Below are 16,811 nucleotides of genomic sequence, written 5' to 3'. Positions count from 1 at the left end.
CTCTGCTCAATCCTACTCTCTTCACTCTCTTCACACTTGTCGATACCAAGAACATTCCACAATGAGCTTCCTGCATACAAATCTTTAACCAAACCTACAATACCAAACAGAGAAGGAAATAGCACGACAGGACCCTGATTACCTTGTTTGAGGCCATAGATTCAACCCTCAGATCTCTTGGTTACATGAGCTAATAAATACTTCTGTATCCCCTGGGTAAATCCCTAGCAGTGCTATTGCTGGGTCATAAGGGAGTTCTATGGATAGTTTTTTGAGGAGCCTCCGCACTGTTTTCCAGAGCGGCTGCACCAGTTTACATTCCCACCAACAGTGTAGGAGGGTGCCCGTCTCTCCACACCCTCGCCAGCATCTATAGTCTCTTGATTTGTTCATTTTAGCCACTCTGACCTGTGTGAGGTGGTATCTCAGTGTGGTTTTGATTTGTGTTTCCCTGATGATGAGTGACGCTGAGAATTGTTTCATGTGCCTGTTGGCCATCTGGATCATCTTACTTTCAAAGTTACCAGAAGGGACATCTAGGTGGCTCAATTGGTCAAGTGTCTGACTCTTGATTTTGGCTCAGGTCCTGATCCCAGGGTTGCGGGATCCAGCCTGCGTGGGAGACAGAGGGGAGCCTGCTTGGGATTCTCTCTCTCTGCCCCTCCCCCTGCTCGCACTCTCTCCCTTCTCTCTCAAAAATAAAGAAACATTAAAAAAAAAAGTTGCTAGAAGAAAAAGGTCACAGCACTTTGTAAAATCCACCCTTTTTTTAATCTAGTGAAAATGTGTCAGAAACAATTCACATGCTCTCTTTAGACCTGTTTCCACATTTAAATATAGCTTATTCTTTCTTCACTTTCTCTTGTGGCTTTCATATAAATTAGCACATTAAAAAACAAAAATAGTCGCACCTGCTGCCTGCAGGACCCTCCCTACCATCAGTGCTGCCCTTCTCAGTCCAAGGTAAAACTACTCTCGGCAACCCCTTGTTCTATGTGAGACTGGGAGGAAAATCAATGTATAACCAAGACCTCTGGTTGTTTGTTTGTTTTTTTTTTTTTGCCTTATTCTACGCAGGCAAAAGGAATTTTTATTTTGTAACTGCAGCCGTTCTTTACGGCTATCTGAAGCCTTTCTGTAAGAGCCCTGGTCCCCCCCCCCGCCCCCAGCCCATTAGCTTCTCCCTGGTTTGCAGGGCGTAGCACCTGAGCCTGCGCACTTCGCAGCAGCCGGAGTCTTTCCAGCATTTCTTTTGCTTTCCCCATTTGTGGATGCCCCATATCAGCCTGGCGTGTATTTATACTTCTGCTGGGGGAGCGGAGGGGGGCGGGAATCTACTTAGAATCTTGGCAAAATCAGTCAAAGTTTCTGTGATTGGAGTTCACTCTCTTCTTTCAGAATAAGTACCAGTGCCGAAGAAATACCAGTTATTTATGCACAGACATGACGACTTCAAGCAGCCAACAGTGTCGCGATGGCTGTATAGGTAGAAGTGGCTACAGACTTACAATGAAAATGAAACTCAAACTGGCCCGAGATTCACAGAATTTAAACGGGACAGAACCGTCTGTGGATCAGACATAGAGGGAGACCGCGTCGTCCTGGACACCATCCTGTCGCCCGGGCTCGCACGGGTGCTTCCGCGCGGCCCCCCAGGTCCCCCTGGTTATGCAGAACCTGTTCACTCACACTGGGGCTTTGTTTCACCTCCAGCTCCGCAGCAGCTCCTTTTATTAAATATAAATTTTTCTTTGCAGGTAGGAAATTGATTTGGCGTGGTCATTTTGTTTGAATCTAAAAATAGCAAGTTTTCTCATTGTACGCAATACATCTAATTTCTTTACATTGTAGAGATGATTTTTAGATGAAGGTCTCATCCCTTATTTTGTTTTCAGGGATGCATTCAGAGGAAGTAACAGGGGCAACAGACTTGGTACAGTCATAAGGGAACTATTACTTGGTGGGGGGTGCTCTGCCTTGGCTCCCTTCGTGACATATAAGGGAGGCCACTGATTTCACGGCAGGAACTTTCCTACCTTGTTTGCCTTTTCCAGATTATTGCTGATGCTTCTCCCACAAGACACTCAGTGCCTGAATTAGGGGCCAGAAATGGATGTGAAAATGGCACGTAGAAGTCAGGAACATCTATGAGTCTGGTTGTAACCTGTTGCCACGTGCGGTATCAGTGTAAACACTACAGCGACAAAAACCAGGCTCCCTGCTGCCCAGTGACACAGATCGGATCTGATTGGACAGATGGTAGCTAGCTAGGTCGGTAGGTAGACAGACAGACAGACACACATATACATGCACACCATATACACCTAGCTATGTATACATATACGGGCAGCGTGGGGCCATGTGGATGGAGGGCAGGCCCTGCCTGCTCAGACCTACAGACACCGCTGTGTGTGTGTGTGTGTGTGTGTGTGTGTGTGTGTGTGTGTATCTGGCCCTGGATTGGGCAGGAAAGCCCTCTCACACAATCCCCGTGGAACGGTGTGGAACGGTCTAAACCATCATCTCAGCAGAAATCATTACTTTCCATTCCTATGGCTGTTTGTGCATGCCTCAGGACAAACATCTACAGTTTATAATTTATTTATTTACTTATTTACTTACTTACTTATTTATTTTCTAAGTAGGCTCCATGCCCAGCATGGAGCCCAATGTGAGGCTTGAACTCAGGACCCTGAAATCAAGAGCTAAGCTGAGATCAAAAGTCCAACGCTTAACCAACTGAGCTACCGGGGCACCCCAATATCTACAGTTCAAAAAGTAAACTCAATGTGTGGAGAATTCCATTTCTCTACTTTATCCTAATTCTATACCTTGGTTTCAGCTCTGGTTCTTCTTCCTGGAAGTCCCCAATTTGGCTTCGTGGGCTTTGTGCACAATTTTTAAAGATTAAACAATAGAAAACTAAGTAAGAATGTAACACATATTTTTTCTAACTTGATTTTTGTTTTAAATCAAGGAAATTTCTAGGCATTAAGGAGTCTTCTGCTTCTGTACGTTTATTATGGGCAGATGGTATAACACTAGCAGACCTGCTTTCCAGCAGTGAGGCACCTTGAAGCCCAAACATTCTGTATTATTTTATCAAAGTGATTAGATGTTTTAGGGGCACTTGGGGGGCTCAGTCAGTTAAGCATCCGACTGTTGATTGTGGCTTAGTCCGTCTATGGCCATACCACCCTGAACGCACCCGATCTCCTCTGATTGTGGCTTAGTTCACAATCTCATGATTCATGGGTTCAAGCCCCACATCAGGCTCTGTGCTGACAGTGTGAGTATCTATCATCTATCTCTATCTAACTATCTGTCTATCATCTATCTATCTATCTATCTATCTATCTATCTATCTATCTATCTATCATCTATCTATCATCTATCTATATCTATCTCCTATTAGTGCTGATCCTCTGGAGAGCCCTGACTAATGCATGATCTGCAAGAATTTTTTGAAAAGACAGATTTAGGGATGGGGCATGAGGGAAGCAGGATTCTGACCTACAAAAAGCTTAGATGTTCCTGGAAATGCGTTAAGACTCTTCTTGGAAAGGAAGCTTGTCCTTGGGGAAAAAAGTCACTTCGCGGGGGTGTGAGTGGGGGCAGGGGAGAAGGTTAAACCAGGGGTTCTGCTCTGGTAACAACCAAGGGATGAGTCTGCATAACTGCAGGTCTTTCATTTTGCTGAGCAGCTCTGGGGACTTGGCAGAGAGATGCCTCCGCCAGCAGGGCCTCTGAGCTTGCCCTCCCCTGCATTGTGCTGCCGGCTAAAGAAGAGGCTTCCAGAATAGCAAGTGAGTAGCCTGTTATTTGCCTGCTTGATAGAACTCACAGGTCTAGTCCCACTAACAGGCTCCATGGGGAGCAGTGTCTTGGGGGGTGGCACCCCAGCCTTGGATACAGGAGGTAATTTTTCTATGGGCATCGCGTGACATTCTATGGCCATCACTGGAAGTGACAGTTTCAGAGAAACCAGCTCTCTGAATGACAGTGCGATTTTCCTGAATCCTGATTCTTTCACTGAACCAAGAATGTGTGGATTTCTGAACACAGTCCTGGCAAAATTGTTCTTGTTTGCTTGAAGAGCTGGCTTCCAGCCCGCCTTTTTTCCTTTTACGAATGTGACTCTCAACTAAGAACAGAAGAACACATCCTCCTTTTATTTTTAAAAAAAGTATTCTGGGCTGCAAATGAACAATTTTCTTGGGGTGCCCAGGTGGCTTAGTTGGTTAAGTGTCAAACTTGGTCATGATCTCGCGGTTCGTGAGTTCGACAGCTCAGAGCCTGGAGCCTGCTTCAGATTCTGTCTCCTTGTTCTCTGCCCCTGCCCCGCTCATGCTCTGTCTCTCAAAAATCAATAAACATTGAAAAAAATTTTTAAACGGTTTTCTCTTGAATCTGCCTCAGGCCTGCAGTGAGGGAGCAGATAATGCAAATGGCTGACTCCTCTCCTGTGGCCCCAACGGCATTACTCCAGTCAAGAAGCACAGCTTCCGCTTTTAAGTGGCTTAAATGTCACTCTTATTATGAAACTACAAAAACCCCTTTTTTATAATCATCCACGAAGAGGAAATTCTTAGGGAAAATGACAAGCTGAAAGCTTTCTGAGTAGAAATATCATTACTGTGTCTGAATTTCTTACCCCCGTGTGTCTAACAGTGTAGCAACGGCATAGAAATGCAGCAATCACTTTACCTTCATGAATGAATCGAGTGTTGCTTTTGGGTCACATTTTGTCAGAATAACATGTTCTCCAAAATCCTTGCTCTCTTTACTACTTTTCTTCAGCATAAAATTTGACAAAAATTCCAGAGGTTTTTCCTAAAAAAAAAAAAAAAATTGACCCCCCCCAACCCAAAAGAAAAAAGAAAGAAATTCCAATGAAAACATTATTCTGAAATACAGGTCAATAAAAGTGGGGCACAAAAGAGAAACATTTTTTTAGTAGCATTTTCTCCTTTCTATCCAATTAATTTAAAAGTCTAGGGAACAAAGTAAGTAGTAGTCAACTAAAATCTGTAAATGGGACTTTGTAGTTAATCTTGGTTCTCTTATTGTCTGGGATCTCTCAGTGGCTGTTTTTTACAACCTGATAAAATTTCTCAGAGGAATTGTTCATACAAAGGGATAATCTGGTTAAAAAAAAATCAATGCAAACTAATAATGTATTTAAGTGTCGGGTTTTTGAAGTTGACTTTCTTCGAAGAAACACTTACAGAATTATCTTTTGAAAGTTCCATCAGTCCATCTGTCAGAGCTCGTGCAACTTCTTGGTTATTTAGAATGTTAGCCACACTCATGTGGTCAAACATATATTGCCCTGCAAATATATAAGGCCATACGCCTTGTACTTAATTTATGTAAGAGATGTGATCAAGCAGAAAACAACTCAATCCTCACCGTTGCATTTTAGTGACTAAAAACGTGAAAAATTAAAATTAAAATTCCACTATGTCATGGGGGTTATCTACCATGATAAAATACAAGTTGACCAAAAGTAACTCAATGTGCAGAATATGAAAAAGCACTCATCCTGGTAAAGCCGATATCAAATAGAATCTATAAATTGGACAATAAGGAGAGAACATGTGAAAATAAATCTTGTAAGTTGAAATTTTAGTCTTCTCTCTTGAAAAAGCTAACTTTCTCACCTTCCTTTTTGGTCCTTAATAGCTATGAAAAAAAACAGGAGAAATAATTTCTCCCTATATATAGCCTCGTAACTATTTTTAAATATTGGCTGAACATCTACTAATTGAGGTCAAATCCACAAAATCCATAAAACTGTGGTCAAAACACAAAACCAAGAAGGGCACTCCCTGTCTTGCCCTGTTTTGGAGGCATTTATGTAGAGATGCAGGATGCATATTGACATAAAACACCTTCATGTACAGCTGTGTTATGGCGCTTGTAAAGTTATTGTGGCAAAGACATTAACAAGAAACAGGACAGCAAAGGGAAGAAGGAAGTAAGGCATAATGAACTAATGGCTTAAGTTCAATGGTGTTTAAGTTACATGGGAAGGGTTAGGGATAAATTGAATAGGTAGTTACAGATGGGAGGGTGGTCATTTACCCAGGTGATAAATAAACAAAACAAACCCAAAAAAAACCCCTCATTTTAAAGGATGGACTGACTTAAGGGAAGATCCAACACAGAAAATTGTTTCCAAGACCCTATTTTGATAAATCAGTCATGAGTAAGGAGGGTGAGCGGGAAAATACATGTCCAATAGGCTCAGCGGAGGACCAGGGAGGACCACCACCGAACTGAATATTTTATATAGATAATAAGTAGAGCACAATCACAGAACAATTTAATAAATGGTGCTGTGTCTAAGAGGACCTTACCTTTTAGAGCAAACTGTGGTGGGTAAGAGGGCAGAGCTCCTGGCTTAGCAAACACTTAGTGAGTTTTGTTTAGGTCAACAGCTGGCTGACACAGGGTTAGTAAGATGGTATAATTTAAATGAACTAGCTTCAGCATTTTGAAGATGAACATATTTGTCCTCAGTGGCTATTCATTATATCGGAAAGGAGGTATGAAAGACAAAGGGAGTAAATTTTTACTGAACAGGTGTAAAGGTCAACTATGGCTTGAGCCATTCCTAAACTTGTATTCGTTCTGGAAACAGAACAAGCCTCATAACTAACCTGCAACAGAAGTAGCAAGAGTCCTTACCTATTATCTTGGCACTGATGTTCTTTTGCAACTCCTTGAAGAGAGGGCTTAACTGTTTCCTTACTGATTTCAACGTGTCTTCCAGGAAGTCCGCCAGGCTGCACCACATCTGTAGCTTTGACTCACTGAAGTAGATGGAACATGGATCGCTGTCCCATGGTCGTCCCAGCCAGTCACTGAGAACTGACATGATTTTCTCCATTTATTATCACAGGCTCGAGCTCAGACGAAAGAACTCTTCTTGTTTACAGTACAACAAAAACTTAGTTGTATTTACAGCAGGCTTAATATCTTCCTCCTTAGAAGACTAAGATAAATACCCATGGTCTGCTTTCAAAGGTAAAACTACAAACTCGAGAAGCACACAATGAATAATTTCAAATGCCTGTCTATTCTTTGATAGATAAGGTTGACATGTTATGTTTGAAATCAAAATTAAGTAGCTGCTGGATTTGCATATCAGGCAGCAGAGTGGCCCATGTGGGTAAGAATACGCTGCCTGTCCTTTGCAGCCTTGAATATACAAGAAAACCCCACTCCGCCTGGCTTCCCCATCCTGCCATCCAGAGCCATCTTGGGCTCACCACTCCTCTAGCTTTCTTACATCATGGCAAGTTGCTCTCTGTAAATATCTCTACATGACTGTAATGGGTGCTTGAGAGAGTTCTCTCCTCGAAAATCAGTAACTGAATGATACAGTGGCATGTTAAATCTGATTTTCTGTCCTGAATGGATAGATAGCCTTATGTGATTCCCGTCCCCCATTTTTGTTGATAAGCAAATACAACGCTTTATATTATGTTTTTCTAGAAGAAAAGTAAGAAGAAGAGCGGGAAAAGGAGGATGAACAGAAGGAAGAGGAGACAGAGGAGGAGAAAAAGAAGAAAAGCTGCCCCAGAAAGACCAATGTTTGCACCCTGCACCACCTGCCAGGCTCGTGCCCCCTCCGCAAGGCCCAGCATGCTATCACAAGGCAATGCGGTGATATAAACTAAACTTGACAAGTGACTTCTGCTCTGAAAATCTATCAGGCCAATGTGCTTTCTGTAGATACATGGAAACTTCTCCCTTAGAGGGTTGCAAATCATGCCAGTGTTTCCCAGGTTTGAAAGTCTTTCGGCATTTGGGATTTGAGAAGCCACGCTTGCTATGGTTTTTACATGACCCCAACCCCCAGGTGATAGGAGGCCAGGGAGCGCTAACCGGCAATGATTAGATTAGCATTACTGTTGCAGAGCAGTGTGGTCCTCTTGCTGATCAGCCAGCATCACATTTGAATTCATTATTTGCAACTTTAGTATCTAAATAAAATTTGCGTGCAGATGCATTTTATCTTTGTTTTCCCTCACAGATGATGCAGTTGAATTAGAAGCTGAGCAAGCCCATTCACCGTCACCTTATGGCTGCAATTCTTATTTCCAAATGAAATCGCATTGATTATATCTCACTAAGAATTATTCTTTATTATTTCTCTAGATTAGCAACTATGCATGTGTAACTGTTAAAAATGATATTTTCCCAAATGTCCATCAACTGATGAATGGATAAAGATGTGATGTGTGTGTGTGTGTGTGTGTGTATAATACTACTCTGCCATGAAAAAGAATGAAATCTTGCCATTTGCAATGGTGTCAATGGAACCGGAGGATATTAAGCTAAATGAAATAAGTCAGTAAGAGAAAGACACATATCATATGTTTTCACTCATATGTGGGAGCTGAGAAATTTAAAAGGACATAGAAGAAGAAAAAATATATAGATAGTTACAAACAGAGAGGGAGGCAAACCATAAGAGACTTTTAAATACAGGGAGCACACTGAGGATGGGAGGGGTGGGGGAGCAGGGAGGGGCAGGGAAAATGGGTAATGGGCACGGAGGAGGGCACTTGTTGGGGTGAGCACTGGGTGTTGTATGTAAGTGATGAATCATGGGAATCTACTCCCAAAGCCAAGAGCACACCGTATACACTGTATGTTACTAACAATAAAGTATATATTTTTTAAAGTGATGTTTTCAATAGAGTTTGTGCACATGATGGTTTGAAGCAAATATCTGCAATAAATAACCCCTTCCTAAGCAAATGACTGACCGGCAGGCGATGACATAGTTGGACAGTGACAGCATTGCTTCAGAGAAGGAATGGAAGATGGTAATTGACATCAGTTGGAACCAGTATTGTTAGCTGTGCCGTGTCTTCTGGTGCCCCTGGAGTTGGTGGGTGTCGCTGGGCACTGTGGTCAGCCTGCATGTACTTACTGTGTTGGTAGGAGCCAGTTGCAATTCCAGCGGGGGCAGTAAAGAATGTTCCAGTTAGCTGAGACAGCTGAGAAAGAACTTCTATTCCTGCCTCTGCACAGTCAAAAATACTGTCATTAGTGTCCTCGCAGGTTTTGCCTTGGAACAGCTAAGTATTACTTCGGAGCACTAAGCCGGCCAAGAAAGGCCACTAGGCCTTCTCATCTTTGCTCCAAATCCCTCCTGGAACAGCCCATAAACACTTTCCAGCTCACCCCTAAGTGCTGCAGTCCAAACTCTTAATTTATGAGGACTACACAACAGGGTGGAGAGAGATGGCAAATTCAGAATACTCAGGCCAAAGACAGAGAAGAGTCTATGTACATTTTCTAAAATAGTTTGACTCAAAGGAGAAGTCTCATTGTAAGAAGACAGATTTAAAACTGTTGAAACAAACACAGTGGTCAAAATTAAGTGTGGCATTAATTTCACTCCTTCAGTGACACAGCATAAAGACTGAATTATTAAATTCAGCAGATGGAGTGAATTAGTTTGAATGAAACTAATATACTGGGTTATGTATTTTAATTCTTTACAGTGTAAGAATAAACAAAATACCCCAAACTGTTTTAATTATGTAGAACAAGATGGCTGAAAGATTGGGATGTCTCTTATTTACTGAATCTAATCTTTTCTTTTTTGAGTTTATTTATTTTTGAGAGAGAAAGAGAGTGGGGGAGGGGCAGAGAGAGCGGAAGACAGAGAATCCCAAGCAGGCTCTGCACTGACAGCACAGAGCCTGACGTTGGGCTCAATCTCACAAACCATGAGATCACGACCCAAGCCAAAATCAAGAGTCAGAGGCTCAACTGACTGAGCCACTCAGACATACCTACTGGGGTCTAATCTTTTAACTGACAAATGGATCAATGAAATCGATAGAGTCCATAGGTATGCCTACATATGTGGTCAATCGATTTCAAGATGCAAAAGGGATGCCCCGAGAAAAGGATAGTCTTTACAAGGAATGATGCTGGAAAAACTAGATATCCAGATGTTTAAAAAACACACAAAACTTCAACCCATACCTTTCATACTATATAAAACAAACAAATAAATCAATAGATCAGAAACCTTAAAGTCAAAACTGTAAAGAATTCAGAAGAAAGCACAGGAGAAAATCTTGTGAATGTTACTTATGTAAAGAGTTTTCAGATGTGACACTGAGAGCGTAATCTATAAAAGAAAAAAACAGATAAATTTGACTTCACAAAAATCAAAAACTTCCTCTCTTCAAAAGGGATTGTTCAAAAAAAAAAAGGGATTGTTCAGAGAAGGAAAAGATAAGTCACAGAGTGGGAGAAAAGATTTGCAAATCACTTTTCTAGAATACATAAAGAGTTTCCAATAAGACAACAAACAACCTAATTTGAAAAATGAGCAAAAGATTTGAACAGACACCGCACCAAGTCAGACAAATGAATGGCAAATAAACACATGAAAAGATGTTCAGTATGATCAGTCATTAGGAAAATGCAAATTAAAACCACAGTGAGATACTACTGCACACCCCGCAAATGGCTGAAATTAAGGAGGCTGCTACCCAACTCATGTTCTCATACACTGCTAGCGGAGATGGAAAATTCTACAACCACTTTGGAAAATAGTTTAGCTGGTGTTTATAAAGTTAACACTGGGGGCGCTTTGGTGGTGCAGTCAGTTAAGTGTCCAACTTTGGCTCAGGTCACCACCTGCCGTTTGTGAGTTCGAACCCTGAAGTAGGCTCTGTACTGACAACTCAGGGCCTGGAGTCTGCTTCAGATTCTGTGTCTTCTCCTCTCTCTGCCCCTTCTCCACTCACTTTCTGTCTGTCTGTCTCTCTCTCTCTCTCTCTCTTAAAAATAAATAAATATTAAATAAATAAATAAACAAAAAGTTAACACCGATTATATGACCCAGCCATTCCACTCATAGGTATTTATCTAGAAAAATAAAAGCATGTGTTCATAGCAGCTTTATATGTAAGAACCAGGAACTGGAAAGAACTCAAATGTCTGTCACCAAGTGACTCAACAAAAAAATTGTGGTATATGTGTACAATGCAATAGTTCACAGCAATAAAAAAACAATAACCCATTGATACAAGCATCAAATGGATGAATCTAAAATAATTCTGAGTGAAAGAAGCCTGACAAAAAAGAATGCACGGGGTATGTATGGTTCCATTTCTAGAAAGCTCTATAAAATACAAACTAATATATTGTGAAAGAAAGTAGCTCAGTGGTTGATTCATGGATGGAGATGAGGAGAAGTAGGAGAGAAAAAGCACAGAGTGGCATGAAAAAACGTTTTGGGGTGATAACTATGTTCATTATCTAGATGTTTTATGGTTTCTTAGGGTACGTATACATATGTCAAAATTTATTCAATTGCACCCTGTAAATATGTATGGTTGAAAATGTTTAAATAATGTCCAAAAAAGATAAATGTTAGGTTTTTGGCTTATGTAGCAACTGAGTCAATGATGCTGTCTTCACTGCGGTCTCCTGGGGCAGGGGTGGGTTTGGTGCTGAGGAGGCAATCAAGAAAGAGTTTTAGATATGTTAACAGTTGAGATGCCATCAGATGCACAAACTGAACATTCGTGTGAGGATGTCACTAGGAGCCAGCTCAGAGTCTGCAGCCGGGAGATCCCAGAACCGGGAGATCCCAGAGCCGGGAGATCCCAGAGCTGGGAGCATAAATTGGAGAGTCCTGGGCACGGGGATCAGATTTAGAGTGGGGACTGGATGAGGTTGTCCAGGGAAAGAGTGCGGTTGTGGGGAAGGCTGAGCAGCTTGCAGAGGGGGTGGGCCCAGCATGGAGCCGGAGAGGGGCCCACGGATGGAAGGGGCAGTGCGGGGAGAGCGTGTGGGGCGGAAACCAGGAGCAGGAGGAGAGCTCCCAGGAAGAGCGTCTGTCTGCAGGAAATGCTGCTGAGCAAGGTGAGCACGGAAGGAGCACCCCGGATTTGGGCACGTGGGGGGACTGATAGTCTTCCCAGCGCATCAGTAGAGATAAAGAGACCCTTTGGAGGAGCTTGAGGAGCGAAGGCAGAGTGAGGAAGCTGCGGCAGTCCGCACAGACCAGGGCTGCTCCCAGCGAGCCCTGGGAGCAGCGGCACCTGGGAACTTGCTAGAAATGAAAATTCCCACCCCCCTGCCTGACCTGCTGAGTAAGAAATGCTAGGACATAGACCTAACAATATGTACTAAAAAAAGTTTTTCTTATTTATTTTGAGAGTGAGAGTGGGGAGGGGATATAGAGAGACGGGGAGAGAAAGAAGCCCAAGCATGGACACTCGGCCCCCATGAATCCTAAGACTATGACCTGAGCCGAAATCAAGAGTCCAAGGCTTAACCAACAAGACTTCTAGGTGACTCAAATACACATGAACATTCGAGAACCACTGGGATAATCGGTATGTAGGTATATCTAGGCGAGGGGAAGTTTAAGGTCTCTTTTTTTTTTTTTAGGACAGCAGCTGCTACTCCAGGTGATCCTGATTTGATAGAAATGACCCAATAAAGGAGGCTGTCGGGAGGACGGAGTGTAGGACTGCGCCGTGAGGAGGTGAAAGGTGGTGGGACACCGAGTCCAAGCGGGGGCTCGATCTCCATACACCACCAGGCTGAGGTGTTTCTCCATCGGAACAGAAGGGAAGACAGAGAATGAAGGTAAGAGGCCGGGTAGGCAGTGGATTTGGTGGGGGGAGGGGAATTCGGGACTTTACTCAGGGAAGTAAAAGGCAAGGCCAGCAGCTGAGAGAGGTTATGGCAAGATTGACGAAGAAGGAGAAGGGGCTGTGTCGTCCTCTCCAAGAGCGGGAAAGGAATTTACCAAAACAGGTGCTCGTCAATGTTGGAATCTCATTTGACATTTATGTGGTCAAAGTCAAGTCCGATTAATAAGACTCGCCATGTTACTTTTTTTCAACAGGCTTCAGCTGTTTTAGTGCAGGCGCACAGAGGTGAGGTAGATGATGGTGTTTAAGGAACATTGGAATTTAGCCCAAGAAAGAGAGCCAAAGAAGTTCAGATTCTTTGCAAGAGAGTAGTGATGATGATGAACAATTAAATGCAAGTGTAACAGAGAAGGAACCAAGGATGAAGGCACGGTTGGTAGTGTAAAAGTGGGAGTGTGTGCATTGGAGGTTTTCCGGCAAAGAACCGTTAGAGTGGGAATATTTGGAACATGGATGTTGGAATATTTGGCACATGATTTGGAAGTGGTACTCAGGGAGAAAAATGCTGGAGATCAAGCTTTCAGAGGTAACAGTTCCCGTGGGTGCAAACTCACGAGTGACGATTGAGGTGGCAGAAAAGAGATTTTTGGGGTCTTTTGACTGAACCAGGGTCTAGACGGCTTGTCTGGGTGGAGATAACATTTGACAAAAAGTTTAGAGATGATTTTGGGGCCAAAATGGTGGTGAGAAATCTGTTTGAGCGCCATTAAGTTTCACTTGAGACAATTCTTTAAAATTTTTTAAATGTTTATTTTTAAGAGAGCAAGAGAGACAGACAGTGAGTGGGAGAGCGGCAGAGAGAGAGGGAGACACAGATCCGAAGCAGGCTCCAGGCTCTGAGCTCTGAGCTGTCAGCACAGAGCCTAACACAGGGCTTGAACTCACAGACTGGGAAATCATGACCTGAGCCGAAGTCAGACACTCAACCAACTGAGCCACCCAGGCGCCCTGAGACAACTCTTATATCACCAAATCTATTGTTCTTTTCCCCTTTTGCCTTTATTTTCGAGCCTTTCAATGCTTTACTTTCCCAAATCCTTTCTTCTTGGTCTACTCCAGTTAAAATTTTTTACTTTGCTCGCATTATAAAAGTAATACTAGTTCATTATAGAAAATAGGGACAAATAAGAGATAAAAGAAAAAGAAAAAAAAAGTCACTTATCTAACTATTGTTAACACCTTGACATCTTTCCAAACCCTTTTCCACACACACCTCACCACCCCCACCGGCCCCACACAGATTTTAAACAGAGCAATCCCAACACCACCCGAATTCTGATTTCAAATGTAGAAAATCTGCAAAGCACATCTAGAGATAGATGTTGTTAATATTTTGTCATATTTCCTCCTAGATTTTTCCATGCCTATTTTCTATAGTTAAGATTACGTAATTATAATAACTGTATAAGAAACAAATGTTTTACAATATTTTGTAACTCATTTCCTTTTAATCCTCTTCCCGTTCTTTTGTTTTTCCTTTTTCCCCTGGTCGAAGCCTGGCAGGGGCATGCTCTGCATGTATGAATAGTTCAGTGAAATCTGAGGATTAGAAGGAGCTTTAAAACTCCTAGTTCCCTAAGGAATGGGTTATAAGAAACGGTTTGAGAAAATTTAATCTCATACTCCCTCTGCTTTGCTCTGCTTGGCATTAAAAAACAAAATAAAACAAAACAAAACAAAAAAGCAAAATAATGCGCCCATAAAGGCGGAGCTTTTATTAACAGATGTTTAGAAAGTGAATTTGGAATTTGTCTTAATGTTTCTTTTTTTTTAATTTTTTAAAATTTATTTTTGAGAGACAGAGAGAGACAGCATGAGCAAGGGAGGGTCAGAGAGAGGGGGAGACACAGAATCTGAAGCAGGCTCCAGGCTCTGAGCTGTCAGCACAGAGCCCGACGTGGGGCTCGAACCCACGAACTGTGAGATCATGACCTGAGCCGACGCCGGATGCTTAACCGACTGAGCCACCCAGGTGCCCCTGTCTTAATGTTTCTAAAGTTTCCCTTCAAGTCCTGAAATCCACTTTGAACTGTAGTGACTGATCCTGGACAGATGGGTGCTTAACAAGGTATCAGCAACCTCCGTGATCAGTAACTAGTCTCCTCTTTACCAAGCATTTCACCTGCTTCTAATACTCCAGTATTATTTATTTGTATTATTTATTTTTATTATGTAAGTATTTACATTGTTTTCATAATCACAAGTCCTGGAAGGTGAGATACTTTTCTTCTAACTTTCATATGAGGAAACAGAGATCCACAAACTTGCCTAAGGCCACATAGCTAAAGTGGTGTGTGTATGATTCAGGTTCAAGGTCCTTGGTCACCAAGTTCATTCTCACTCATTCCAGGTTCAGAGCACAGCAGGGAGGCTTTTCTCAGGTTCACAGACTATGGCTTCTGTGCCGGGCAGGCACTTTCCCCTGTATAGCAGAGGCTGATTTTACTGTGTTTTCCAGAAGAAATACAAATAATGTTCTTGGCTGGCTCTTGGCACTAGTGACTTTATTTCTGTTCTTGCCCCTAGTTACTTTGACAATGAACCCCAACTCTTTTCTCCCTAAATACCTGAGTATGTGAGGCATAAGAGAAACAAGAAATAAAGAGTAACATGTGACTGAATCATATGAACTGAAGGCATTTCAAAAATCCACAAAATATCACTACAAAGTAGGCATGACCATGGCCTTTCCAAACTGACCTGATGCTCCAAGCGGTACAAAGAGATCCACGTGACCCCCTTCTTGCTCAGGAGCCACGCAGCTTCCTAATTTCTCCCAGAAGTCTCTCACTTCAGGCCTCAATAAATTTTTAATACCAATTTTATAACCTGAGGGGGGAAAAATCAAAATGTCCTGTTAGTTTGTAACATTATCAGGAACAGAAACTCTTAGCAGTTTGTGAAAATGCAACCACGATTCAAAGAGTCAGTGTCTGCTCTTAAGCCTCCAGTCCGGAGGGTGCCTCTCCTTCAGCCACTGGACCACAATGGGGCCACAAAAGGACCCCAGCAGGGCCAGTCTCCTTCACATTCTGAATGTATGGACACTGGGCACACAGATTTTAGGATGTCCTCTCTCTGCCTCCAACGGGTGTATACCCCAAAAGTAAAGTATATATACCCAAATAGCAGCAGTGCGTTACCCGGCTCACAGCAGGGTTCGAGATAGGTGGCCAGTCAAGTCCTGAGGTTTTTGCAACCAAGTTCCAAAGTAGAACCATTTCTCATGGTTGTCAATCAAAAAAATAAGTCAGAACAGAAGGCTCCTGCAGATGGTCAATCTTCCGGAAATGCTCACTTCTGAGAATTCTATATGATGATTCCACTAATCAGAATGTGTCTGGACCTATTTCTAAAGGACTCCAGGAGACTCTGAATTCTTACATCCCAGGAAGGCAGTTGAAAACAGAGTCAGGCAAGAATCCCAGCATCTCCCTTCTTTCTACCGAGAAGTCTAGATACGGAATGTTCAGATGACTGGAGCAAGAGATTTCATTCTGTTGTTGGTTTTAAGGCAAAAGCTCTTGAGGAAACACCAGATTCTAGAGAGGGGGAAACTTCTGTTTTCAGGTATTTTGTTATGCTACTATTAATTTTTTTAAAGAAAACAAAGGGAGCACCTTGGTGGATCAGTCGAGTAAGCATCTGATTCTTGGTTTTGGTCCAGATCATCATCTCACGGTTTGTGGGATTGAGCTGTTTGGACAGAGGGGAGCCCGCTTGGGATTCTTCTCCCTTTCTCTGCCCCTTCCCCACTAGTGTTTCTCGCTCTCTCAAAATAAATAAATAAACATTATATATATATGCGCAAATATATATATTATATTTGTTTGTGTATATATATATATATACATATATATATATATATATATTTTTTTTTAAGAAAGAAAACAAGAAAAAGGCAGAGTTTAGAAACCTTTCTCATCTGGAGAACAAGTAATCTGAGATGTTAGAAAACCCTAACAGATTCTTCTACTCTATAAGAGGTGAACCTGCTACACCATGGTATAAATTTGCATTTGATGCCTCTTCATCATTGAGAGGAAAGCTGCCATGTAATTAATCATAAATTTAAATCCCAAATAGTAGCCGTGCTTT

General features: G+C 42.2%; 1 protein-coding gene across 1 annotated transcript in view; it reads right to left on the bottom strand.

Annotated features, from left to right (window-relative positions):
* ECT2L (epithelial cell transforming 2 like) overlaps nt 1-16,811 on the bottom strand; it is a 64,932-nt gene that overhangs the window by 17,979 nt on the left and 30,142 nt on the right. Inside the window, exons 8-12 of the mRNA XM_029943240.1 lie at nt 15,414-15,542; nt 8,951-9,043; nt 6,694-6,876; nt 5,229-5,332; nt 4,708-4,833 (exon numbers count right to left, since the gene is read on the bottom strand). Coding sequence (XP_029799100.1) covers nt 4,708-4,833; nt 5,229-5,332; nt 6,694-6,876; nt 8,951-9,043; nt 15,414-15,542 — 635 coding nt within the window. The remainder of the gene's footprint in view (nt 1-4,707; nt 4,834-5,228; nt 5,333-6,693; nt 6,877-8,950; nt 9,044-15,413; nt 15,543-16,811) is intronic.

The sequence above is a fragment of the Suricata suricatta genome, chromosome 7, assembly GCF_006229205.1.
Source record: "Suricata suricatta isolate VVHF042 chromosome 7, meerkat_22Aug2017_6uvM2_HiC, whole genome shotgun sequence".
Lineage (NCBI taxonomy): Eukaryota > Metazoa > Chordata > Mammalia > Carnivora > Herpestidae > Suricata > Suricata suricatta.
Note: the sequence above shows the minus strand (reverse complement) of the source record. Positions and strands in the feature narration are given on the sequence as shown.